The sequence below is a fragment of the Callithrix jacchus genome, chromosome 22 (genome assembly GCF_049354715.1).
Source record: "Callithrix jacchus isolate 240 chromosome 22, calJac240_pri, whole genome shotgun sequence".
Classification (NCBI taxonomy): Eukaryota; Metazoa; Chordata; class Mammalia; order Primates; family Cebidae; genus Callithrix; species Callithrix jacchus.
This window is the reverse complement of record NC_133523.1, coordinates 5,152,688-5,177,085: the sequence shown is the minus strand read 5'-3', so window position 1 is coordinate 5,177,085 and position 24,398 is coordinate 5,152,688. Positions and strand designations below refer to the sequence as shown.

General features: G+C 55.2%; 1 protein-coding gene and 1 pseudogene across 2 annotated transcripts; one reads left to right on the top strand and one right to left on the bottom strand.

Annotated features, from left to right (window-relative positions):
* Positions 1 to 3,379: 3,379 nt before the first annotated feature.
* Positions 3,380 to 4,824, bottom strand: ZNRF4 (zinc and ring finger 4). Its single transcript, XM_002761653.6, has one exon. The coding sequence runs from the start codon at positions 4,731 to 4,733 to the stop codon at positions 3,471 to 3,473; it is 1,263 nt and encodes a 420-aa protein (XP_002761699.1). The 5' UTR covers positions 4,734 to 4,824; the 3' UTR covers positions 3,380 to 3,470.
* A 5,399-nt stretch (positions 4,825 to 10,223) lies between these two features.
* Positions 10,224 to 24,191, top strand: LOC100393992 (isocitrate dehydrogenase [NAD] subunit gamma, mitochondrial pseudogene; annotated as a pseudogene). Its single transcript, XR_013531151.1, has 2 exons — positions 10,224 to 12,436; positions 21,569 to 24,191. The product of XR_013531151.1 is annotated as an isocitrate dehydrogenase [NAD] subunit gamma, mitochondrial pseudogene (transcript).
* Positions 24,192 to 24,398: the final 207 nt, after the last annotated feature.

Here is a 24,398-nt window from a genome sequence, read left to right as displayed (position 1 = left end):
ATGAAGCGCCTCTTTAAAATCTCCCAGCAAGAATATGAGCTACATACTGTTAGGATGTCCATTTTTCATACCCATAAAGTGGAGCTCAGAGAAAGAAATGGCCATAACCATCATCTCAAAGCCAGAAACAGCAAAACCAGCTTTCAATTCAGGTATGGCCATTCCTCAAAGCTGGGCCTCCTCCTCTACCCGTGCTATGGGGATGGATGGAATCGCATCCTCTCAAAACATATGTTGAAGCCCTGGCTGGGCGCAGTGGCTCATGCCTGTAATCCCCGCACTTTGGGAGGCCGAGGCGGGTGGATCACGTGACGTCAGGAGTTCAAGACCACCCTGGCCAACACGGTGAAACCCCGTCTCTACTAAAAATACAAAAAAATTAACCGGGCGTGGTAGTGTGTGCCTGTAATCCCAGATACTTGGGAAGCTGAGGCAGAAGAATTGCTTGAACCTGGGAGGCAAAGCGAGACTCCGTCTAAAAAAAAAAAAACCAACTGTTGAAGTCCTAACCCCTGACATCTGGGAGTGCGACCTTGCTTGGACATAGGGTCTTTGCAGATGTAATCAAGTTAAGATGAGGTCATTACAACGGACCCGAATCCAGTATGACTGGTGTCTTCTTAAAAAGAGGAGGTGACAAGTTTGTGGGTGCACCACTTCCGCCTCTGCCCTCGTTGTCACATGGCTGTCTTTCCTGTGTCTCTGTCTTGGTGTCTCTTGTTTTTTTTCTTTACTTTTTTTTATTGAGACTTTAAGTCTTGCTCGGTCGCCCAGGCTGGAGTGCAGTGGCACCATCTCGGCTCACTGCAGCCTCTGGCTTTTGGGTTCAAGCGATTCTCCTGCCTCAGCCTCCAGAGCAGCTGGGATTACAGGTACACACTACCACACCTGGCTAATTTTTTTTTTTTTTGAGATGGAGTCTCACTTTGTCACCAGGCTGGAGTGCAGTGGCGTGATCTCAGCTTACTGCAACCTCCGCCTCCTGGGTTCAAGTGATTCTCCTACCTCAGCTTACCAAATAGCTGGGACTTCAGGTGCCCGCCACCACACCTGGCTAATTTTTTGTATTTAGTACAGATGAGGTTTCACCATCTTGGCCAGGATGGTCTTGATCTCCTGACCTCGTGATCCGCACGCCTTGGCCTCCCAAAGTGCTGGGATTACAGGCGTGAGCTACCGTGCCAGGCACATCTGCGTTTTGCATGTGACCCTCATATTCACGCTGTTCCAGGGGAAGTCATAGAAGTGGCCTCGGCCTTCTTCCTCCCATGGCGTCACCTAGTAGCTATTTCTTTTTTATTTTTTTTTTGAGACGGAGTTTCGCTCTTGTTACCCAGGCTGGGGTGCAATGGCACGATCTCGGCTCACCGCAACCTCCGCCTCCTGGGTTCAGGCAATTCTCCTGCCTCAGCCTCCCGAGTAGCTGGGATTACAGGCACGCGCCACCATGCCCAGCTAATTTTTTGTATTTTTAGTAGAGACGGGGTTTCACCATGTTGACCAGGATGGTCTCGATCTCTTGACCTCGTGATCCACCCGCCTCGGGCTCCCAAAGTGCTGGCATTACAGGCTTGAGCCACGTGCCCGGCCCTAGTAGTTATTTCTTATTGGTGCACGGCCAAGCAGCCCCCTCACTGCCCAGAACACCCACTTGCTTCCTTGCATTTTTTTTTTTTTGAGACAGGGTCTCACTCTGTTGCCCAGGCTGGAGTGCAGTGGTGTGCTCTTGGCCCACCACAACCTCCGCCTGCCAGGTTCAAGCCATTCTCCTGCCTCAGCCTCCTGAGTAGCTGGGATTACAGGCACGCGCCACCACACCTAGCTAATTTTTTATTTTTAGTAGAGAGGGAGTTTCACCACATTGGTCAGGCTGGTCTTGAACTCCCGACCTTGTGATCTGCCTACCTCAGCCTCCCAAAGTACAGGCAGGACCCACCGTGCCCAGCCAAATTTTTTTTGTTTGAGACAGGGCCTCACTCTGTGACCCAGGCTGTAGTGCAGTGGCATGATCATAGTTCACTACAGCCTTGACCTTCCAGGCTCAAGCAGGCCTCCCTCCTCAGCCCCCAACTATCTGGAACTACAGGCATGCATCACCACACCTGGCTAATTTTTTAAAAGAATTTTTTTTGGCCGGGCGCGGTGGCTCACGCCTATAATCCCAGCACTTTGGGAGGCCAAGGCGGGTGGATCACGCGGTCAAGAGATCGAGACCATCCTGGTCAACATGGTGAAACCCCGTCTCTACTAAAAGTACAAAAATTAGCTGGGCGTGGTGGCGCACACCTGTAGTCCCAGCTACTCAGGAGGCTGAAGCAGGAGAATTGCTTGAACCCAGGAGGCGGAGGTTGTGGTGAGCCGAGATTGCGCCATTGCACTCCAGCCTGGGTAACAAGAGCGAAACGCCACTGAAAAAAAAAAAGATTTTTTTTTTGTTGGATAACATTGAAAGGAATAAGAAAAAGAAAAGAAAAAAAAAAAGGATTTTTTTTGCAGAGCTGGGGTCTTGCTATGGTGCCCAGGCTGGTCTCAAACCTCTAACCTTGAGCAAACCTCCCACCTTAGCCTCCCATCCCATCATGCTTGGGATTGCATGAGACATCAGAGAAAACAGAGTAAAAGGGGTTGGAAAACTCTGTGGCACCTTTGCAACTTTTCTGGAAATGTAAACCAGTTCCAAAGGAACACGTATTTTAGCAGAGATGGACTTTCACCAAGTTAGTCAGGATGGTCTCGATCTCCTGACCTCGTGATCCGCCTGCCTCAGCCTCCCAGAGTGGTGGGATTACAGGCGTGAGCCACCACCGAGACTAGGGTAAAATATTTATTTCAAAAGAAAAAACGTGGCCGGGCACGGTGGCTCACGCCTGTAATCCCAGCACTTTGAGACGACGAGGCCGGTGAATCACGAGGTCAAGAGATCAAGACCATCCTGGCCAACATGGTGAAACCCCATCTCTACTAAAATACAAAAATTAGCTGGGCGTGGCGGCACGCACCTGTAATCCCAGCTACTTGGGAAGCTGAGGCAGGAGAGTTGCTTGAGCCTGGGAGGTGGAGGTTGCAGTGAGCCATGATCGCACCACTGCTCTCCAGCTTGGCGCCTGGCCACAGACCGAGACTCTGTCTCAAAAAAAAAGAAAAAAAATGTGAATGAAAAATAAGGCTATCTGATCCAGGACCAGCAGCCCATGTGCCTGGGGCTGGAACCAAAGCATGGATGCCCTGTCTCGGAAGCCACTCTGGCACCATGGTCACAGCCGCCCCGAAAAGGTCCTCCGGCCGTCACCTCCCCTCACTCACCCGCAGAAAGGGGCATCGGTCTCAGGCTCGGTGGGATGGGTATCTCCCGACCCCAGTCAGAGGCAGATGGCTGGACAGCAGAAAGGCCAAGAATACACTTTCAAATCCACTTTATTCTGTTCAGACCAGAAACATTCCTCGTTGCCCCCACCCCCTGCCCTAGATCTTTACCAACCGGGGGCCTCAGGAGGGTCCGGGGAGACAGTGGCATCCTCTGCCCCCAGGGACGTGGCACTGCAGTGGCAGTAGGGGCAGGTGCGGGCCAGCAGCTCCAGCCTCCGGGAGCGCAGCCGAGCTTGGATGGCCCAGATCGGGGGCCGGTGCCCTGGCAGGGAGGGGTCCTCATCGCTGATGCTCTCGGTGGTGGAGTCAAAGCTGTCTTCTGTGCCAGCCACCGACTGTTTGCAGACGGGGCAGGAGCGCCGGGGGGCTTGGGAGAACCAGGGGTCGATGCACCTGCAGTGGTAGGTGTGTGAGCAGGGGAGGATCTTGAGCTGGTCGCCCTCCTCGTACTCATCCAGGCAGATGGCACACAGGTCGTTTTGCCGCGTGAAGGCGCGGACCTGGGCCTTCTGACAGGTGGACGTCTTCACTGCCCGCCTGCGCCTCCAGCGGGCCTGGACCCAGAGCCACAGGCGGTTCAGGACGAAGAAGACAGACACGACCAGGGCCAGGGTGCGGCCCAGCGCCCAGGACATGGTCAGCACAGGGTGGCAGTCCAGGTCGCAGCAGGGCGGGTCATTGGGCAGGAGCAGCACGTGGGCCGACACGTCACAGCGCAGGATGACTCGCAGGTCCTCCGAGGTGGCCTCGCCCACGAACACCGAGGGGATGGCGATCTGGCCCCTCAGGTCCTCGTAGATGTGCGTCATGCGCACGAGGTCGTCCGAGTGGACGTTGTGCACGATGACTGCCTTGAAGCCGGCGCGCTGGGCGTTCAGCACCTTGAGGTCGAAGGTGCAGTCGTAGCGGCGAATCAGCGCAATGGCACTCAGGGAGCAGTTGCCCCGTTGCGGGGCCTCGATGGGCTGGCACGCGTTGGCCGGCTTGGCCTCCATCAGGTAGCCCCGAATGCCCTCGGGGGCCAGGGGGCTGCCAAACAGCGCCGGCAGGTCCGCAAAGTCCACCGAGCTCGAGTTGTCTTCCAGCACGGCCCGTACCACCGCCTGCACGGGCACCTGGAACATCCACAAGACCAGCAAGGCCTTGGCTGCCACCAGGGCCGGGCCGGGCCGTGGCCACCCCATGGCCGCCCGCGTCGCCGGCGGCATGCCTCTAGGTACCCCTGGGGACAGCCGGCAGGGGGCCTTTGGGCATCTCCAGGGCCTCCCGGGGAGCCTGTGGCCAGGACGCCCGGGCAGTTGAGTTAGAGGGACCACGTGGCTCAGAGGTGGGGACGTGACCACTGCAACCCTGGTGGCTCTAGGCATGAGGTGGTGTGGACAGCAGCCCAGCGCACTTCGTGTCTTTGAAGGCCAGTTTCAGGAGATGCTGGCACAGGTGGCCTTTCTGGCAGATGACACGGAGACCAGGTGCCCCCTGGGCTCTAGATGCTCCCAGCTTCTGTGACATCATCCTGGTGCATTCTATCCCAGGAGCTGCCAGCTCCCTGGGCCTGTGGCCAATGCATCATTCCTAGGTCTGTGGTTTGCGGGTAAAAAAACTTCCTTTTTGAGACAGAGTTTTGCTCTTGTCACCCAGGCTGGAGTGCAATGGTGCGATCTTGGCTCGCTGTGACCTCCGCCTCCCAGGTTCAAGCGATTCTCCTGCCTCAGCCTCCCAAGTAGCTGGGATTACAGGCGCGCACCACCATGCCCAGCTAGTTTTTATACTTTTTAGTAGAGACGGGGTTTCACCATGTTGGCCAGGCTGGTCTGAAACTCCTGACCTCGGGTGATCTGCCCCCCTTGGCCTCTCAGAGTGCTGGGATTACAGGCGTGAGCCGCACGCGCGGCCAAGAAAACTTCTTGAAGGCTCAGGGCATTCTTGGACCCAAGGAGGCCCAGGGGTGGCACAAAAGGGCTGGTGCCCCCAACGGTGCAGATTCAGCCCATACTGTGCTAAGACTCTACCAGCGTCATCTCCTGGAGGTTCCTAGCAATGCACTGAGGAAGGTGACAATGTTATCCTCGTCTGAGACTCTCAAAGGGACACAGACTTATGGCCACCCCCCGCCTACAATGAGGTCAGTGCCTAAAACCCAAATTCCTAACTGCCTCTCACCATCCCTCACTCTACTCCAGACACACAGGCTGCCTCACTATACCTCCAACACTCCAGGTGGGATCCTGCCCCAGGGCCTTTGCACGAGCTGTGCCACCCGCCTGGAAAGCCCTTTCTCTCCATAGCTGGCTCTTTGTCCGGACTCAGGTCTGAGTCCATACATCCTCAGAGCCCAGCTGGACTTGATTTAGAGGGAGGGTGAAGTGCCGGGGTCAGGGTGGGGCTGGTGGGGGTCAGTGGTTTCAAGTCCTCACTGCCAGGTTGGCCTCCAGGCTTGCACCAGCTTCATTCTCTCTCTCTGAAGGCTGAGGCAGGCAGATCAGTTGAGGCCGGGAGCACATGCCTCATGCCCGGCTGATTTTTGTTTCTTAGTAGAGACGAGATTTCACCATGTTGCCCAAGCTTGTCTTGAACTCCTGACCTCAAGTGATCGACCCACCTCAACCTCCCAAAGTACTGGGATTATAGGCATTAGCCACCGTACCCAGCCCCTGGTGGCACTCCTGCCCCTTGTGGCACTCCTGCCTCTGCTCCGTCTAATGCCACAAACAGAGGCCACACTATCCAGAGGCCACTGCCTTGGCCACTGTGGACGGTCCTTGAAGGCCAGTGCTACCAAGCAGAGGCAGTTTTTTCAGTCCAGCAGGCCTGAGAGGAGGCGGGGGTGGAAAACTAGAAGCAGAAAGGGACAAATGTAGTGGTCAGGCTCAGGTTGGCTGTGGTATGCAAGACCCAACCGCAGCGGCGCAGGCATACAGGCCTGAATGTGAAATGTGAGTGGTCAGTCCTGGGGTGGCATGGACATGCTATGGCATCTGCAGCCCAGACTCCTTCCATCCACAGTATCCTCAGGGAGTGGCCTCCTCCTCGTGGGACAAGGCAGCTGTGTAAGCTCCAGCCATCACATCTGCCTCCCAGGCAATGAGGAGGAAAGAGTGAGGAAGGGTTTGCCTTGTCCCTTTGAGGACACTTCTTGGAAATCCCACGTACCACTTCTGCTCACACTGCATTGGCCAGAATTAGTCATGTGGCCACACCTGGCAGAAAGATTGCTGGGAAATGTAGTCTTTATTCTGAATGACCGACTGTGCAGCTGAAAACCAGGGATTCTATTACTATGGAGGAGGAGAGAACAGATGTTGGAGGTGTCCAGCACCACCTGTCACTTGGACACACTTGAGTAACCTGGCTTTCAACTGCTGCCCAATACATGTTTGCTGAATGAATGAATGAATGAATGAGTCCTCATGCCTTCTTCGATCGTGAGTGAGCTCACTGTCCCTGAGAATAGAGATCACCTTTCCTTGGGGCCCTTCTGTGCATCAGGCCCCAGGCCATGTGGCTTCACTCCATTCAATCACTCCGAGCCTCAGTTTCCCCTTCTGTAAAAAGGAGGCAGCATCAGCACCTGCACCATGGGGTTTGCTGAGTGTGGACAGCACTAAGCACAGTGCCTGCCACCTCCCAAGTCCTCTGTCTGCATTCGTTGATGGCCTAAGTGACCTGCCCACGGCCCAGTCATAATATTGGGTGATCACAGCTACTCTGGAGGCTGAAGTGGGAGCATCACTAGAGCCTGGGAGTTCGAGGCTGCAGTGAGCTCTGATCATGCCGCTGCACTCCAGCAGTGCGCAACCGAGCAAGACTCCGTCTCTAAAAATAAAATAAATATTGAGTGGTCAAACTGTGATGGGGAAAACTCAGGTACTGTGCCAACCCAAAGGGAGGTGCTTGGCTCATTCTAGAGAATCTGGAAGGCTTCCTGGAGGTGGTGTCTTCCAGACTGAGATCAGACGGACTGAGTAGTGGATAGTGCTATGAACAGGAAATTCGATCCTAGCAGCTAAAACAGCATGGGCAAACGCCCTGCCTGAGTAGCCCGGTCTGGCATCCAGTAGGTGCTTAATAAGCGAACACAGAACTCCCTGCCACCACTCAGGGCCTGCCCCCTCTGAAAAAGGGTCTCAGCTTCATCTCAGCTTCCTCAGTCCCCCAACAGCCAGGCCTGGGCCCTTCTCCAGCCGCCTCCACGAAAGCGAAGTGGTGCCAAGGACTGGCAGCTTAACGAGGCTGGCCCGTGCCAGCCCCACCGGCCCCCGCCTTGGCTGCCGTTCTTCGTGAGAAGCTGCCGAGGCCCCCTCCTGCCCAGCCAGGTGGTGCCCCGTCTGTGTTTGTCTAAGGGGGAGCGTGGCCAAATGGGGAAACTGAGCCCCAGAAGAGTGAGGCACTCAGGAATGGCCAGGGCCACCAGCCCTGCTACTGAGCAATGCAGCCTGCTGAACCGGTGACCATGCTTTGCAGGAAACTTCACTGACCCTCTGCATCCAGGGCCAGGTTCCTGTGTACACCCCATCTTCTGGGGGGCGGGGACTGAGTCTGTGACAGGGACCTGACTCACCAGGACTAGAAAGCTGCAAAGTGGCTGAGCTGGGATTCGAACCCCGGCTCCATGAATATTCCATAATACTCACTGAGTATTTAGGGTTCCCCACTTAGTGCCCGCATCTGCCCTGGAAAACACAGGGGACTCTTAAGAGTTCTAGGGCCCCTGCCCAGCCCTCAAGGAGCCCCAGGATTTGGGGAAAGATGGACCCAGACAGCCAGGGCAGAGAGAACTCAGAGAATGGGGTTCAGGGCAGGCTTCCTGGAGGAGGGGGCATTCAAGTGAACTTGAAGGACAAGTAGGAACTTGGCAAGTAAAGTGGAAGTTGCGGGAAGAGCACACCTGGGGGTGCCCGGTGTACGGTCTGCGCAAAGGGACAGGCGGTGCAGTCGATTCTGAGCGTTTTGGAGAATTGCAAAATAAGTCCTTAGGGCTCAGATGAGGGAGGGCTGGGATGTTTAAGGACTTATTAATTACCAAGCGAAGGCATTTGCTTGTGTCTTCACTGATTTGCCAGTTCTGCCGTTCAGCAAGCTTTCCCTGACGCGGAACCCTGGCTGGGCAGGGCTAGGTTCCAGGACATCTGCAAATGAGGACTGGGGCTTTTGCCCACACGAGGACTCAGGGAGTCCCAGGGCTGGTGCCTGCTGGATTAAACCTCCCCACACTCCTGCAACGGAGGTATGTTAATTTCACTTTCCAGATGAGGAACAGAGAGGGGATTCGACTTGCCTGAAGCCACACAGCACACCAGGGGCGGAGCCTGGCTTCAAACTCAGGTTCACAGAGCCCCGTGTGCTTGCTCTTGCACTTGACTGCCTCATTTTTATTTATTTTGTGAGACAAGGTCTTGTTCCGTCACCCAGGCTGGAGTGCAGCGGCTCAATCTCAGCTCACTGCAACCTCCACCTCCTGGGTTCAGGTGATTCTCTTGCCTCAGCCTCCCGAGTAGCTGGGACTACAGGCATGTGCCACCAAGCCCAGCTAATTTTTGTACTGGGTTTTTTGTCATGTTGCTCAGGCTGGTCTCAAACTCCTGCCTCTTGATTCTTATGTAATGAGCACCTACTATCTGCTAGTCCTGTGCTGGGGACACTGCTGTGACCAAGAGAGACCCCCCACTCTCAGGGAGTTTATTATCTAATCAATTGCAGGGTTTTTTGTTTGTTTTTTTAATGCAACAGGGTGATGGAGTAGCAGGTTAGGGAGGAGGATGGTGAATTTAGTTAGGAGTGATCAGGGAGGGCCTCCTTGAGGAGGTGACCTGTGGGGAGAGAAGGGAAAGATTCAACCACAGGAAGACATGAAGGGAGATGTGGGGAACAGCATTCCAGGCAGAGGGAAAGGCAAGTGCGGAGGTTCTGAGGCAGGAAATGTCAAAGAAGGCAGTGTAGCCAGAGGAGACCGCGTCGGGGAGCAGAGGAGAGGAGATCATTATCGTTCGGTTTACAGGTCTACCGGTTTTGAAAAACTCGAGATCATGAAACCCCACCACAATCAAGATACAGAACATCTCCCCAAAAAGTTTCCCTCTGTCCCTTTGTGCTCTGCCAGGAATGCTTTAGTGGACAAGACCCCTGTCTTGGCCTGGCATGGTGGCTCAGCCTATAACCTCAGCCCTGTGGGAGGCTGAGGCAGGAGGGGCGCTTGAGTCCACGAATTTCAAGACCAGCCTGGACAACATGGTAAGACCCTGTCTTTTCCCAGAAAAAAAGCCAGGCGCAGTGGTGTGCACCTGTGGTTGCAGCTACTTGAGAGGCTGGGGCAGGAGGATTGCTTGAGCCCAAGAGGTGGAGGCTGCAGTGAGCCATGTTCACACCACCGCACTCCAGCCTGGGCAACACAGCAAGACTCTGTCTCAAAAAAAACAGGCTGGGCAGGGTTGGGGGGCTCACACCTGTAAATCCCAGCACTTTGGGAGGCCAAGGTGGGTTGGATCACCTGAGGTCAGGAGTTCGAGACCAACTTGGCAATAGGGTGAAACCCCATTTCTACTAAAAATCCAAAAATTAGCTGGGCGTGCTGGTGTGCACCTGTAGTCCCAGATACTCGGCAGGCTCAGACGGAGAACTGCTTGAACCCAGGAGGCGGAGGTTGCAGTGAGCCAAGATCACGCCACTGCACCCTAGCCTGGGTGACAGAGCGAGACTCTGTTCAAAAAGAGAAGCAAACAACCCCCCACCACGCGCGCACACACACACACACACACACACACACACTGGTCTCTGCCCCAGTGGAGGAAAAGACACCCACGGTGCCCTGAGCCACTTCCGGAATGTCCTTATAAATGGGAGCACCCAGTGGGTGGCCTTTTGTGTCTGGCGTCTGTCTTTCATGCTGCAGAGTGCATTTGAGAATCACCCACATTGTTGTGTCTCCGGCTCTGTTTCCTGTGGCTGCCGCGTGCGTGCGTGCCTCTCCGCCGCGTGGAGGTGACCCGGTTTGTTTATGCAAACGCACCTGCTGGCTGGCTTCCAGTTTGGGGACATTAGGGACAGAGCTGTTAGAAACATCCAGGTAGGGGCATTTGCACGGACGCGTGTTTCCAGGCCTCTTGGGCGAGTTCCCAGGAGCGGGACTGTTGGGGGGCTGGCGTTGGCACACGTCTGTGTAACTTCGCAAGGAGTTAAGGGGCCATACCGTGTTGCCTTCCCACGGGCAGCGTGGGAGAACTTGGGTTGCTCGCCATCCTCACCCGCTCTTGGTATTGTCAGCTGAAAGCATTTTAGCCATTTGAACGAGTGTGAAGTGATGATTTCTCTCCGCGGTTTGGATCTGTGTTTCTCCAGTGACTCATGGCACTGAGCATCTCTGCACGTGCTTTTCTAGCCATCTGTGTGTCTTCTCTGGTGAAGTGGCAGTTCAAGCCTTTTGCCACGGGGAGCTGATTAATGCTTTGAAAGGCTTTGTGTGATGCGGGGAGTGACGGGTGGAGAGGTGCGGGGAGGGAGAGGGGAGGAAGTGACTTGCTTCATCCAGGCGAGAGCTGCCGGGTGGGCGTGGAGGGGTGAAAGTGGGCCAACTCTGGAGGCAGAGCCCTTGGCTGACATGTGGAGGGGCCAGAAACGAGGCATGTCCCAGTGACAGCTGAGAAGACGGATCCCAGAGAGGGTAAGCAACTTGCCCAATATTGCACAGCAGGGCAGTGGTAGAGCCAGGATTCAAACTCATCTCTGAGGACGCCCCCACCCCAGGACTGCCCCAACTGTGTGAGGGTATCAGAGCTCCGAGGAGTCCCTCCCAGGGGCTTGAAATGTTGAACAGCAGCAGCTCCCTCTTTTTTTTTTTTTTTTTTTGAGGCAGAGTCTTGCTCTGTTGCCCAGGCTGGAGAGCAGTGGCACAATCTCGGCTCACTGCAACCTCCGCCTTCCAGGTTCAAGCGATTCTCCTGCCTCAGCCGCCCAAGTAGCTGGGACTACAGGCGTGTGCCACCACACCCGGCTAATTCTTTGTATTTTTAGTAGAGACAGTTTTCACCATGTTGACCAGGCTGGTCTCGATCTTCTGACCTCAAATGATCCGCCTGACTCAGCCTCCCACAGTGCTGGGATTACAGGTGTGAGCCACCACACCCGGCCGGCAACTCCCATCTTTTCAAGTGCTCAGGCCAGAAACTTAGGATTCTAGCCCAGCTTCCCTCTCCCTTTCTCCCTCCCCGTCTCGTGGAATCCCTCGGCAGGTCCCCTGGGCTCTGTTCTGAAAATCAATCCTGAATCCATGCAGTTACTGTGAACCCCTGTCTCCGACACTGTGACACTCATATGGACCAGCCCAATCCCCGCTGCCCCGGGCTTCCGGATCCCACCCTCACTCCACCACAGTCTGTTCCCTCCACAAAAGCCAGAGCGCATCTGTGAGCACCTGACCCAGGTGCCATCCCTCTGCCTACAACCCTCCATGGCTCCCACCTCCCTTGCCTCAAAGCCCAAGTCCTCCCTGTGGCCCACAGTGCCCTGCACGACCTGCCCCATGCCTTTCCTGCCCTCCCTTCTTCTCCCTCTCCCTGTCACTCTGCTCCCACCACACAGGCCTCCTCAACGATCCTCCAACATGCCCAGCATGGTCCTGCCTCAGGGCCTTTGCACGGGCTGGGCCTCTGCCTGGAACGTTGTTTCCACACAGGGCTTCCTCTCTCACTTCCTGTGATTCTCAGATCAAATGTCACTGCCTCATTGAGGTCACCCCGGCACCCCGTTTAAGCTGCAACTACCCCACCCTGGAGAATCTCACTTCTCTTCCTTGCTGAATTTTTCCTCCCTGGATTCACAACTTTCTGATGTAATGTTTTGCATTTGTAAATTACCTGTTCCCACCAATAGACTGTGAACATCACAACCTTCCCCAGAACGCCCGGAACACTTGTCACCCAGCAGGTGCCCAGCGGCTACTCAGCGAATGAATGAGCGAGTGAATGAAACGCTGGCCAGGAACCCCGCCACGCTCCTCAACTCCCCACCACAAGCCTGTAAATGCTGAGGGAGGAGGATCACTTGAGTGCAGGAGTTCGAGACCAGCCTGGGCAACATGGTGAGACCCCTGTCTCTACAAAAAAAAAAAAGAAAGAAAAAACTCAAAAAACAAAAAAAGGCTGGGCGCAGCAGCTCACACTTGTAATCCCGGCACTTTGGGAGGCAGAGGTGGGTGGATCACGAGAGGTTGGGAGTTTGAGACCAGCCTGACCAACATAGAGAAACTCCATCTCTACTAAAAATACAAAATTAGCTGGGCGTGGTGGTGGGTGCCTGTAATCCCAGCTACTTGGGAGGCTGAGGCGGAAGAATCGCTTGAACCCAGGAGGCGGAGGTCATGGTGAGCTGAGATGGCACCACAGCACTCCAGCCTGGGCAACTGAGCAAGACTCTGTCTCAAAAAAAAAAAAAAACCACGCATGGATGGTGGTATGCACCTGTGGTCCCAGCTACTTGAGAGGCTGAGGCACGAGGATCGCTTGTGCCACAGGACGGCCGACTTGCGCAGGGCCACGTACCCCGAAAGGCACAGGGCTGGTCGGACCCACTCAGAAATCAGCCTCTGCTTTGGTGACAAGGTACCTGCTGCTGTCCAGCTCAGAGCCAGCAAGGGCTGTTGACGCCCTCAGTGCCTGCTGTGCTCGTGCTCCGGGGTCTGAGCGGGGCTCTGCCTGCCGGACGGGAGACACACGTGGAGAAGTACAGGGCTACCGCGACACGGAGGCCCAAGCACCTCTCTCCCCACACGGAATCCAGTGGAGGCTCCCTCCTGCCCTTTGCCATGGCTTCCGGGGGGAAATGGAGGCAGGGTGTGGAAGGGAATCCCAGTGTGGGCCGAGGAGGCCACCTTCAGAATGGAGCCCCTGACCACGCGCTTGCATGCCCGTGGTGACGGGGAGCTCGTTCCTGCACCTGAGGCATTCTTCTCTGTTTTTAAAACATATCTTCATAGATATTTATTTATTTATTTTTGAGACATGGTCTCGCTCTGTCACCCAGGCTGCATTGCACTGGTGTGATCTCGGCTCACTGCAACCTCTGCCTCCTGGGTTCAAGCGATGCTCCCACCTCAACCTCCCGAGTAGCTGGGACTACAGGCGCCCACCACCACGCCTAATTCTTTTTGTTTTATATTTTTAGTAGAGATGGGTTTAGCCATGTTGGTCACACTGGTCTCGAACTCCTGGCTTCCCAAAGTGCTGGGATTGCAGGTGTGAGCCACTGCACCTGGCCCGTGTTTGTTTTCTGTTTCTTTCTTTCTTTTTTTTTTTTTTTTTTGAGACGGAGTTTCGCTCTTGTTACCTGGGCTGGAGTGCAATGGCGCGATCTTGGCTCACCGCAGCCTCCGCCTCCTGGGTTCAGGCAATTCTCCTGCCTCAGCCTCCCAAGTAGCTGGGATTACAGGCACGCGTCACCATGCCCAGCTAATTTTTTGTATCTTTAGTAGAGATGGGGTTTCACCATGTTGACCAGGATGGTCTTGATCTCTTGACCTTGTGATCCACCCGCCTCAGCCTCCCAAAGTGCTGAGATTACAGGCATGAGCCACTGCGCCCGGCCTCTTTTTTTTTTTTTTTTTAAGATGGAGTCCCACTCTATCATCCAGGCTGGAGTGCAGATCCACGATCTCAGCTCACTGCAACATCCCCCTCCTGGAGTCAAGCGATTCTCCTGCCCCAGCCTCCTGAGTACTGGGACTACACGTGTGCACCACCGTGCTTGGCTAATTTTTTTTTTTTGTCTCATTCTGTTACCCAGGCTGGAGTGCAGTGGTGCAATCTTGGTTCACTGCTACCTCTGCCTCCTGGGTTCAAGCAATTCTCTTGCCTCAGCCTCCTGAGTAGCTGAGATTATAGGTGGGAGTCACCACGCCCAGCTAATTTTTGTAGTTTTAGTTGAGATGGGGTTTCACCATCTTGGTCAGGCTGGTCTTGAACTCCTGACCTTATGATCCACCTGCCTCAGCCTCCCAGAGTGCTGGGGTTACAGGCTTGAGCCACCACGCCCGGCCTGGCTCACTTTTCAATGGCTCTGACTTTGAACTCCACTGGCTTCTACCTTGCAATGTGTGAGTCACAGCTCCAGCTGTTTATCCACACGAGCGCTGACTACCTTCTGCCTCAGGCCTGTGCTGGGCACCCAGTCCCTGCCTGCCTGAGGTTTCCAGTCCAGTGGGGAAATCGGGGTGTGACCAGGCAGGGGCAGGGTGATTAGGGCTGTGAGGGAGGACGCGCAGGTTCTGCAGGCAGCCGGGGAGGCAATTGCCTCAGGCTGGAGGGTCAGGGAAGGCTTCCCAGGGAGGAGGCTTCCGTATCAAAGCTCGTAAATAAAACCCAAGCAATTGGGCAGGGTTGGGAAGGGTGTCGCAGGTGGAAGGAACAGCGTATGCCAGGGCCCAGGGCTGCAGAAGGCACAGGAGTTCTCAATCTTATCCAATACTTCACCACTCTCAATACACATATTGGCCGGGCACGGTGGCTCATGCCTGTAATTCCAGCACTTTGGGAGGCCGAGGCAGGTGGATCACGAGGTCAAGAGATCGAGACCATCCTGGCCAACATGGTGAAACCTTATCTCTATTAAAAATACAAAAATTAGCTGGGTGTGGTGGTGTGAGCCTGTAGTCCCAGCTACTCAGGAGGCTGAGATAGGAGAATCACTTGAACCCGGAAGGTGGAGGTTGCAGAGAGCCGAGATCGCGCCACTGTGCTCCAACCTGGCGACAGAGCGAGACTGTCCAAAAAAAAAAAACAAAAAAAACACATACATGCTTCTCATTGTAACAGAGATCTCTTCCGTAGCTTGAAAATACTTGGGCTCAATTATTCTAGAAAGATAAATGACAGGCCGGGCACGGTGGCTCACACCTGTGATCCTAGCACCCTGGGAGGCCGAGATGGGCGGATCGCCTGAGTTCAGGGGTTGGAGACCAGCCTGGGCAACATGGTGAAATCCCATCTCTGCTGAAATAGAAAAAATCAGTAGGGTGTGGTGGCGGGCACCTGTAATACCAGCCACTCAGGAGGCTGAGGCACAAGAATTGCTTGAACCCGGGAGGCAGAGGTTGCAAGGTTGCAGTGAGCTGAGATAGTGCCACTGCACTGCAGCCCGGGTGACAGAGTAAAACTCTGTTTCAAAAAAAAGAAGAAAGGAAGAGAGAAAGAAAGAAAAATGGCAGTAAGTCTACTCCAATCAACCCCATTTTCCAGATGAGGAAACTGAGCCCAGAGAGCTGAAGTGACTTGCCCCAGGGCAGACAGCAGGGACAAAGCTAAGATTCAAAGTCATCTCTGCAAAGCAGTGGTTCATGCCTATAATCCCAAACTCGGTTTTGTAATCTTGGTTTCAGGAGGCTGAGGCGGGAGAAACGCTTGAAGCCAGGAGTTTGAGACCAAGCCTGGGCAACACAGACCCCCATCTCTACAAATAATTTAACAATCAGCCGGGCATGGTGACGCACACCTGTCCTCCCAGCTACTTGGGAGGCTGAGGCTGGAGGATTGCCTGAGCCCAGGGGGTTGAGGCTGTAGTGAGCTATGATTGCACCACTGCACTCCAGCCTGGGTAACAGAGGGAGACTCTCTACAATAGAAAAAAAACAGCGCACACCTCCAGAGGCTGTTGCTATTTCTATATCATTCGCATGAAGAATGGTCAGAATGAAGGACTTCATGGTGGAATGGGGACAGAGTGATCCGTCCCTCTGAGGCCAGGCTGCTCAGTGTGTCCTTCACCCCCGGCTCCATCCCAGTTCCTTCTCCCAACCTTCTTTAGTAGGTGCCAACCCTCTCTAATATGGGCTAAGGATAGTGCTCTTCACCTCCTCTGTCCCACACCCTCTGCTCCTCGTGATACAACCAACGAGAGGCAGATTCCCAGAAACTGTTATTACCACTCCCAGCGGCCAGTGGAGGAGGCTGGCTGCCAAAGATCTCAGCCCTGACAGTGTGAAGAAGGCCATGATTCATCACCTGGTCCTTCCTCCTCCCTCCTCCTCTGTCCCTGCCTCCTCCCCACACCCTGTCTTCTTCCTAGCCCACCCCTCACAGCCTCCCAGCCAAGCCCAGGAGGGGAGGACGTTTTTAGGAACAGATGGCTGCCTTCCTTGCCCAGCACTCTTGCCAGTTAATTAACGCCGCTTGTAATTAAACTTCCCACAAATTAGCTGTCAGCTACGCTAAAGGGAAGCGTCCCTCTCAAATGCCACCTTGACTTACTGAATTGTGAGCCTTGTCGACAAAATAATTAAAGGCAGGAGGAGGCAACCAAAATTTGGAGCCCCTTTTTTTTCCTTCCCCTAATATCTCTATTGGTGTCCACAGCCAAATGCTCCCAGGCAGGACTGGGGAATACGGAGTTATTTATTTATTTACTTTTTTGTGGGTTCGTGACTACTCCCTTCCATTGCAGAAGGAATCTTTGCTGAGCACCTACTGTGTGCCAGCCACGGTGCTGGAGTCTCTGCCTTCTTGAAACTCACGTCCTTGACTCAGTTTTTTTCTTTCTTTTTTTTTTTTTTGAGATGGAGTCTTGCTCTGTCGTCCAGGCTGGAGTGCAATGGCGCGATCTCAGCTCACCGCAACCTCTGCCTCCTGAGTTCAAGCGATTCTCCTGCCTCAGCCTCCTGAGTAGCTGGGATTACAGGCCCCCGCCACCACGCCTGGCTAATTTTTTGTGTTTTTTAATAGAGATGGGGGTTTCGCCATGTTGGCCAGGCTGGTCTTGAACTCCTGGCCTCAAGTGAGCCACCCGCTTCGGCCTCCCAAAGTGCTGGGATTACAGGCGTGTGCCACCGCGTCCGGCCAACACATGGTTTTCGTTTTTTTTGTTTGTTTTTGAGATGGAGTCTTGTTCTGTCACCGATGCTGGAGTGCGGCAGCGCCATCTCTGCTCACTGCAGCCTCCACCTCCCGGGCTCAAGTGATTCTCCTGCCTCAGCCTCCAGAGTAGCTGGGATTACAGGCGTGCGCCACCACGCCAGGCTAGTTCTTGTATTTTTAGTAGCGACTTGGTTTCACCATGTTGGCCAGGATGGTCTCGATCTCCTGACCTCGTGATCCGCCCGCCTCCGCCTCCCAAAGTGCTGGGATTACAGGCGTGAGCCACCGCACCTGGCCCATCCAACATATTTTAAAAGAAGAGAAGTAAATGAAGTGATTGCAGCTGGGAAAAGAGCATTTCGGCCCGTGCAAATGCCCTGCGGTAGGACTGCACCTGGGGGTTACTGGAGAAACAGCCAGGAGGGACATGCGGCTGGAGCAGTGGGACTGAGGGGGACGAGGGGAGGCGGGGAGGCGGGAGGCCGGGGAGGCGGGGAGGAGGGGAGGCCGGGGAGGACGGGAGGCCGGGGAGGACGGGAGGCCGGGAGGAGGGGAGGGCAGGGAGGAGGGGAGACAGGGAGGAGGGGAGGACGGGGAGGAGGGTTGGGTAGGGAGGAGGGGAGGCGGGGAGGAGGGGAGGGCAGGGAGGAGGGGAGGTAGGGAGGAGGGGAGGGCAGGGAGGAGGGGAGGGCAGAGAGGTGGGGAGACGGGGAGGAGGGGAGGCCAGGGAGGAGGGGTGGGTAGGGAGGAGGGGAGGCGGGGAGGAGGGGAGACGGGGAGGAGGGAGGCGGGGAGGGGAGGGCAGGGAGGCATGGAGGGCAGGGGCCGGGGAGGAGGGGAGGCCGGGGAAGAGGGGAGGTGGAGGGGAGGAGGGAAGATGGAGGGGAGGCGGGGAGGAGGGGAGGAGAGAGACAGGGAAGGGATGGGGCAGGTCATGCAGGGCTTTGTGGGCTTCAGTGAGGACTTGGGCTTTGACCCAGAGGAAGGTGGGAGCCATGGAAGGCTGTAGGCAGAGGAGGGCTGGACATGATTCATGTGCTCACCTGCATCCTCTGGCTGCTTCAGAGAGGACTAGGGAGATGGGGGTGGCAGGGGCCAGGGTGGAGGTTCCTGGCCTGCTCTGGGAGGGCAGTGATGGGGCTGGACCACGATGGAGTCAGAGGAGCGAGAGAAGTGGGTGGATGTGGGATAGACTCTGCGGGCAGAGGTGTCGGGTTGGCTGATAGGTTGTGTGGAGTGGCCTGGAGGAGGGAGAAACAGAGTTTCAAGCCTGGGAAACAGAAGAAAGGGACAGCTGATCCACAAAGATGTCAGATTTCCACAGAGCGAAGCGCTTTCCAAAGAGCAAATTCTCCTGCCTCAGATGGGCCAGCTGGCAGGGCCCAGGGAGGGCGGCTGGCAGGAGGGAGCCCTCCCCGCCCCGTCTGCCCTGCCCCCACCCCAGCATCAAAGATGAGTGTGAAGGTTGAGGGGAGGGGGTCCTGATGGCTGCAGGGCCAAGTGCCCAGCACAGCTCAGGGGAGACGAGACTGAGACCCGAGATTGCCCCCTGGATTCCGGCCGCCTGCAAAGCCAGCAGCCAGACCTGGCATCATGGGGCGGGGGAGCCTCACCAGGTGGGTGAGAAAGTCAGTGTGGACGTCTGTGCTCGTCCACCTACCGGGATGCCTGGGAGCCCTGAGGGGCAGATGGCCAGCCCTCCAAGCACCTCAGGGCCTTTGCACAAGCTGCACTTGCTGCCTGAAGCACTGTCTCCTCCCTCCCGCCCTCCCTCCCTTTCTTCCTCCCCTCCCTCCCTCCCTGCCTCCCTCCCTCCCTCCTTCCTCCCTTCCTCCTTTTTTTTTTTTGAGATGGAGTCTCGCTCTGTCACCCGGGCTGGAGTACAGGGGTGTGATCTTCGCTCACTGCAACCGCCGCTTTCCAGGTTCAAGCGATTCTTCTGCCTCAGCCTCCCAAGTAGCTGGGAATACAGATGCCCACCACCACGCCCTACTAATTTTTGTATTTTAGTAGAGACGGGGTTTCACCTTGTTGGTCAGGCTGGTCTCCATCTCCTGACCTTATCAGTACCCCTTCCTTATCCTTCAGGTCTTTGCTCAGGCATCACTTCCTCCAGGAAGCCACCCTGATGACCCAGCCTGAGGCAGGTGCTCCCTCCGGGCCCCACGGTGCCTGTGACTCTGCCATCATGGCCTTGGTGTAAATGCCCTGCCTCCTCCTTCCCTTACAGGACTGTTAACCTGTGAGGGCCAGGTCTGCCCTGATCACCAGTGCTTACAAGAATTTGGCCGGGTGCGGTGGCCCAGGCCTGTCATCCCAGCATTTTGGGAGGCTGAGGAGGGTGGATCACTTGAGGCCAGAAGTTCGAGACCAGTCTGGGCAACATGGTGAAACCCTGTCTCTACTCAAAAAAATACAAAAATTAGCTGGGCGTGGTGGTGCGAGCCTGTAATTCCAGCTACTCAGGAGGCTGAGGCATGAGAACTGCGTAAGCCTGGGAGGCGGAGGTTGCAGTGAGTGGAGATTGCAGCAGTGCACTGCGGCCTGGGCAGCAGGAAAGGAAAGGAAGTGAAAGGAAGTGGAGGGGAAGGGGAGGGAAGGGGAGGGAAGGGGAAGGGGAAGGGGAGAGAAGGAAAGGGGGAGGGGAGGGAAGGGGAAGGGGAAGGGGAGAGAAGGAAAGGGGGAGGGGAGGGAAGGGGAAGGGGAAGGGGAGAGAAGGAAAGGGGGAGGGGAGGGAAGGGGAAGAGGAAGGGGAAGAAGGGGAAGGGGAAGGGAAGAGAAGGAAAGGGGGAGGGGAGGGGAAGGGAGGGGAGGGGAAGGGGAAGGGGAAAGGATTTATGCACACAGTAGGCCCAATAAATAATAATTGAGCTCACCTGAAACCCTTGGGCCAGGTGCATTTCAGAACTCAGAACGTTCGGATTTTAGGATGCTGGTTAGATGCACTCAGCATAGATTATTTAACACCCCAGCAGGCCCCGGGGTAACCCATCCCCACCCCAATCAAACACTGCCAAGCATGAGAATATTCATGGTTAATGGCATAAATAAAGGGGATGAATAACCAAATATCAGGTCGGGCGCGGTGGCTCAAGCCTGTCATCCCCGCACTTTTGGAGGCTGAGGAGGGCAGATCCCTTGAGGTCAGAAGTTTGAAACCAGCCTGGCCAACATGGTGTAACCCTGTCTCTACTAAAAATACAAACAGTGATAATAATCAGCCGGGCGTGGTGATGCACGCCCGTAATCCCAGCTAATGCAGGAGAATCACTTGAACCCAGGAGATGGAGGCTGCAGTGAGCCGAGACTGCGCCACTGAACACCAGCCTGGGCGACAGAACAGGACTCTGTCTCAACAGTAAAGAGCTGGGCGCGGTGGCTCACACCTGTAATCCCAGCACTTTGGGAGGGTGAGGCGGGTGGATCACCTGCGATCAGGAGTTCGAGACCAGCCTGGGCAACATGGTGAAACCCCGTCTCTACTAAAAATACAAAAATTAGCCAGGTGTCATGGTGCACACCTGTAATCCCAGCTACTCGGGAGGCTGAGACAGGAGAATCGCTTGAACCTGGGAGGTGGAGGCTGCAGTGAGTCGAGATCATGCCCCCGCACTCCAGCCTGGGTGAGACAGAGTAAGAATCTATCTCAAAAACAAACAGAAACACAGGTCCTGAGGGAGCTTCCTGGGTGATAAAAAAAATTGCTGTACATCTGGAAGAAGCTGGTGGTTACGTATTTGTCAAAGCCCATCGGACCGTATCCTTAAATTACACCTCCGTAAGGCCGATCCAAAGGGAAAATACACGAACGCCAAAAATCCACGCTCACGGGCCCGCTCCTCCACGGCTGCTGGGAATGCAAAATGGCTCAGCCACTCTGGGGACCGTTTGGCAGTTCCTGAAAAGGTGAAACACACACGGTAGGACCCAGGCATCCACTGCCGGGTGTCTCCGCCCCAAATGCCCCTCCGCTGGCGGTTCAGGAAACGGACAGCAGGTCACCCAGACGCTGGAACACGACTCAGCCATCAAAAAGGACAGACTGTGGAAACACGCGCCCGCCAGGATGAATCTCAGATGCGTCCATGCTGAGTGGAAGGTGCCGGATTCGAAATACCCGTTTTAAAAAAGGCGGAGGAAACAGTGGTGACTGATGGAGAGCAGAAAGATACACCTGGGAGGAGAGGGGGCAGTTAATGACAGGGGTCTCAGAGAGCTAACGGGTGCTGGAATCCTCTTCTCCAGTCCAGGGCTAGGGGTTCTCCCCAGGAGCAAACTTTAAGGGAGCACCAAAAATTCCACGACCGACAACAAAAACTCGGCAATGAAGCTAAACAGCATCTGACCTGCTCCCTCTTTTTCTTTTCCAGATGGAGTGTCACCCTGTCACCCAGGCTGGATTGGGTACAACCTCCACCTCCCGTATTCAAGCGATTGTCTTGCCTCAGCCGCTTGAGTAGCTGGGATTACAAGCATGTGCCACCACGCCCGGATATTTTTTGTATTTTTAGTAGAGGCGGGATTTCACTATGTTGTCTAGGCTGGTCTCAAACTCCTGACCCCAGGTGATACACCTGCCTCGGCCTCCCAAAGTGCTGGGATTACAGGCCTGAGCCACTGTGCTGTACCTTTCTTTTTCTTTTCTTCTTTCTTTTCTTTCTCTCTCTTTCTCCCTCTTTCTCCCTCCCTTCCTTTCTTCCTTCTCTTTTTCTTTATTTTTTTATTTTTCTTTTTTGGTTGAGTCTTGCTCTGTGGCCCAGGCTGGCATGCGGTGACATGATCTTGGCTCACTGCAACCTCTGCCTTCCAGGTTCCAGCAATTCTCCTGCCTCAGCTTTCCAGGTAGCTGGGATTATTGGTGTGTGCCACCATGACTGGCTAATTTTTGTATTTTTAATAGAGATGGAGTTTCATCATGTTGGCCAGGCTGGTCTTGAACTCCTGATCTCCAGTGATCCACTGGCCTCACTTTTTTTTTTTTTTTTAAACAGATTGAGTCTTGCTCTGTTGCTCAGGCTGAAGTGCAGTGGTGCAACCACGGCTCACTGCAGCCTCCATTTCCTGGGCTCAAGTGATGCTCCCACCTCAGCTTCCTGAGTAGCTGAGATCACAGGCATGTGCCACCATGCCCGGATAATTTATTTCATATTTTGTAGAGATGGTGTCTTGCTATGTTGCCCAGGTTGGCTTCAAACTCCTGGGTCAAGCAATCCTCCTGCCTTGAACTCTCAAAGGGATTTTTGGTTATAGGTATGAGCCACCATGCACGGCTGACTGCAATCTTTTGATACAACTCAAAATTAATGCAAATGCAAATAAAGTATCGCGATGGCCCATCAAAGACAGGATCAAGAAAATGTGGTACATAAACACACACTATGGAATACTATGCAGGCATAAAAAGGAATGGGATCATGTTTTTTGCAGGGTCATGGAAGAGAGAGGTGGGGGCGGGGAGAGGACTTTGCATACCGTCGAATTCTCGCGAGAGTGCTGTCTGAGCTGTCGAATTCTCGCGAGACCGGTGTCTGCGTGTCGGGACGTGCGGACGTCATCACTTTCCATCATGGCGCCGAAGTGCTCGGGCCAGCCCTCGGGTCTGCCGAGGACGGCTCGTGTCTGCAGTCCCTGGGAGGTTCCAGGCGCCCATGAGGCCCGGTCGAGGAGCATCTCCTGACAACGAACGATTCCTCCATCAGCCAAGTATGGCGGGCGGGACACGGTGCCCACGATCCCAGGCGATGGCATCGGGCCGGAGCTCGTGCTGCACGTGAAGGCCGTTTTCAGGCGCGCCTGAAACCACGGGTGGACTCTGACGATGAGGACATTCGCAACGCCATCATGGCCACCCGCCGGAACCGTGTGGCCCTGAAGGGCAACATCGAAACCAACCATGACCTGCCACCCTCCCACAAATCCCGAAACAACATCCTTCGCGCCGGCCTGGACCCCTGTGCCAACGTTGTCCAAGGTCAAAGCCTGCCGGGCGTGGCGACCCAGCACAAGGACACAGACATCGCCATTGTCCGGGAGAACACGGAGGGCGAGTACAGCAGCCTGGAGCGTCAGAGTGTGGCGGAAGTGGTGGAGAGCCTGAAGGTCATCGCCAAGGCCAAGTCCCTGCGCGGTGCCAAGTATGCCTTCAAGCTGGCGCAGGATAGGGGACTCAGGAGAGTGACGGCCGTGCACAAGGCCACCATGAAACTGGGCGACAGGCTCTTTCTTCCTCCCGTGCTGCAGGGAGGTGGCGGCTGGCTACCCCCAGATCACCTTCAAGAAGATGATTGTGGACACCACCACTGTGCAGCTGGTGTCGCGGCCGTAGCAGTTTGATGTCGTGATGATGCCCAGTCTCTATGGTAATATTGTCAGCAATGTCTGCGCAGGACCGGTCGGAGGCCCAGGCCTTGTGACTGGGGCCAACTGTGGCCACGTGTACGCGGTGTTTAAAACGGCTATGAGGAACACCGGCAGTATCGCCAATAAGAACATCGCCAACCTCACGGCCACCCTGCTGGCCAGCTGCACTCCCACACCACCTCCATCCGTCAGGCTGTCCTGGCGTCCGTGGACAATGAGAATGTGCACACTCCAGACATCGGGGGCCAGGGTGCAACATCGGAGACCATCCGGGACTTCATCCACCACATCCGCGTCGTCAGAGGCCGGGCTGTGGAGGCCTAGGCTGGCCCTGGGACCTTGGTTTGCTCCTCAGATCCCCCTTCTCACTCCAGCACCCCAGCCAGCCTGGTAGGCAGAGCCCACAATAAAGCAGCTTCACCTCAATAAGCAAGTTAAGAAAAAAAGAAACGCAGGCAGACAAAACAATCGTACCCAGTTTCAAGAACAACAAGTTTCATTTTTTTAATTTTTCTTGTTTAAGCCCATTCTGAACTTTGGGGGCCGAGGCACGAGGATCGCTTGAAGCCAGGAGTTTGAGACCAGCCTGGGTAACGTAGCCAGCCCTTATTTCTATTAAAAAGTTTAAAATTAGCCGGCCATGGTGGCATGCACCTGTAGTCCCAGCTACTCGGGAGGCTGAGGTGGCAGGATCACCTGAGCCCAGAAGGTTGAGGCTGCAGTGAGCTGAGATCCCACCACTGCACTTCAGCCTGGGCAACAGAGCAAGATCCTCTCAGGAAAAAAAAAAAAATCCAGTCATTATGGGGACAGAAGGGGAGGAAAAGGAAGAAATATACA

Coding starts and splice junctions, on each gene's coding strand:
- ZNRF4 (XM_002761653.6), bottom strand. CDS start 4,733: ATGCCTAGAGCCACCAGGGTTGCAGTGGTCACGTCCCCACCTCTGAGC.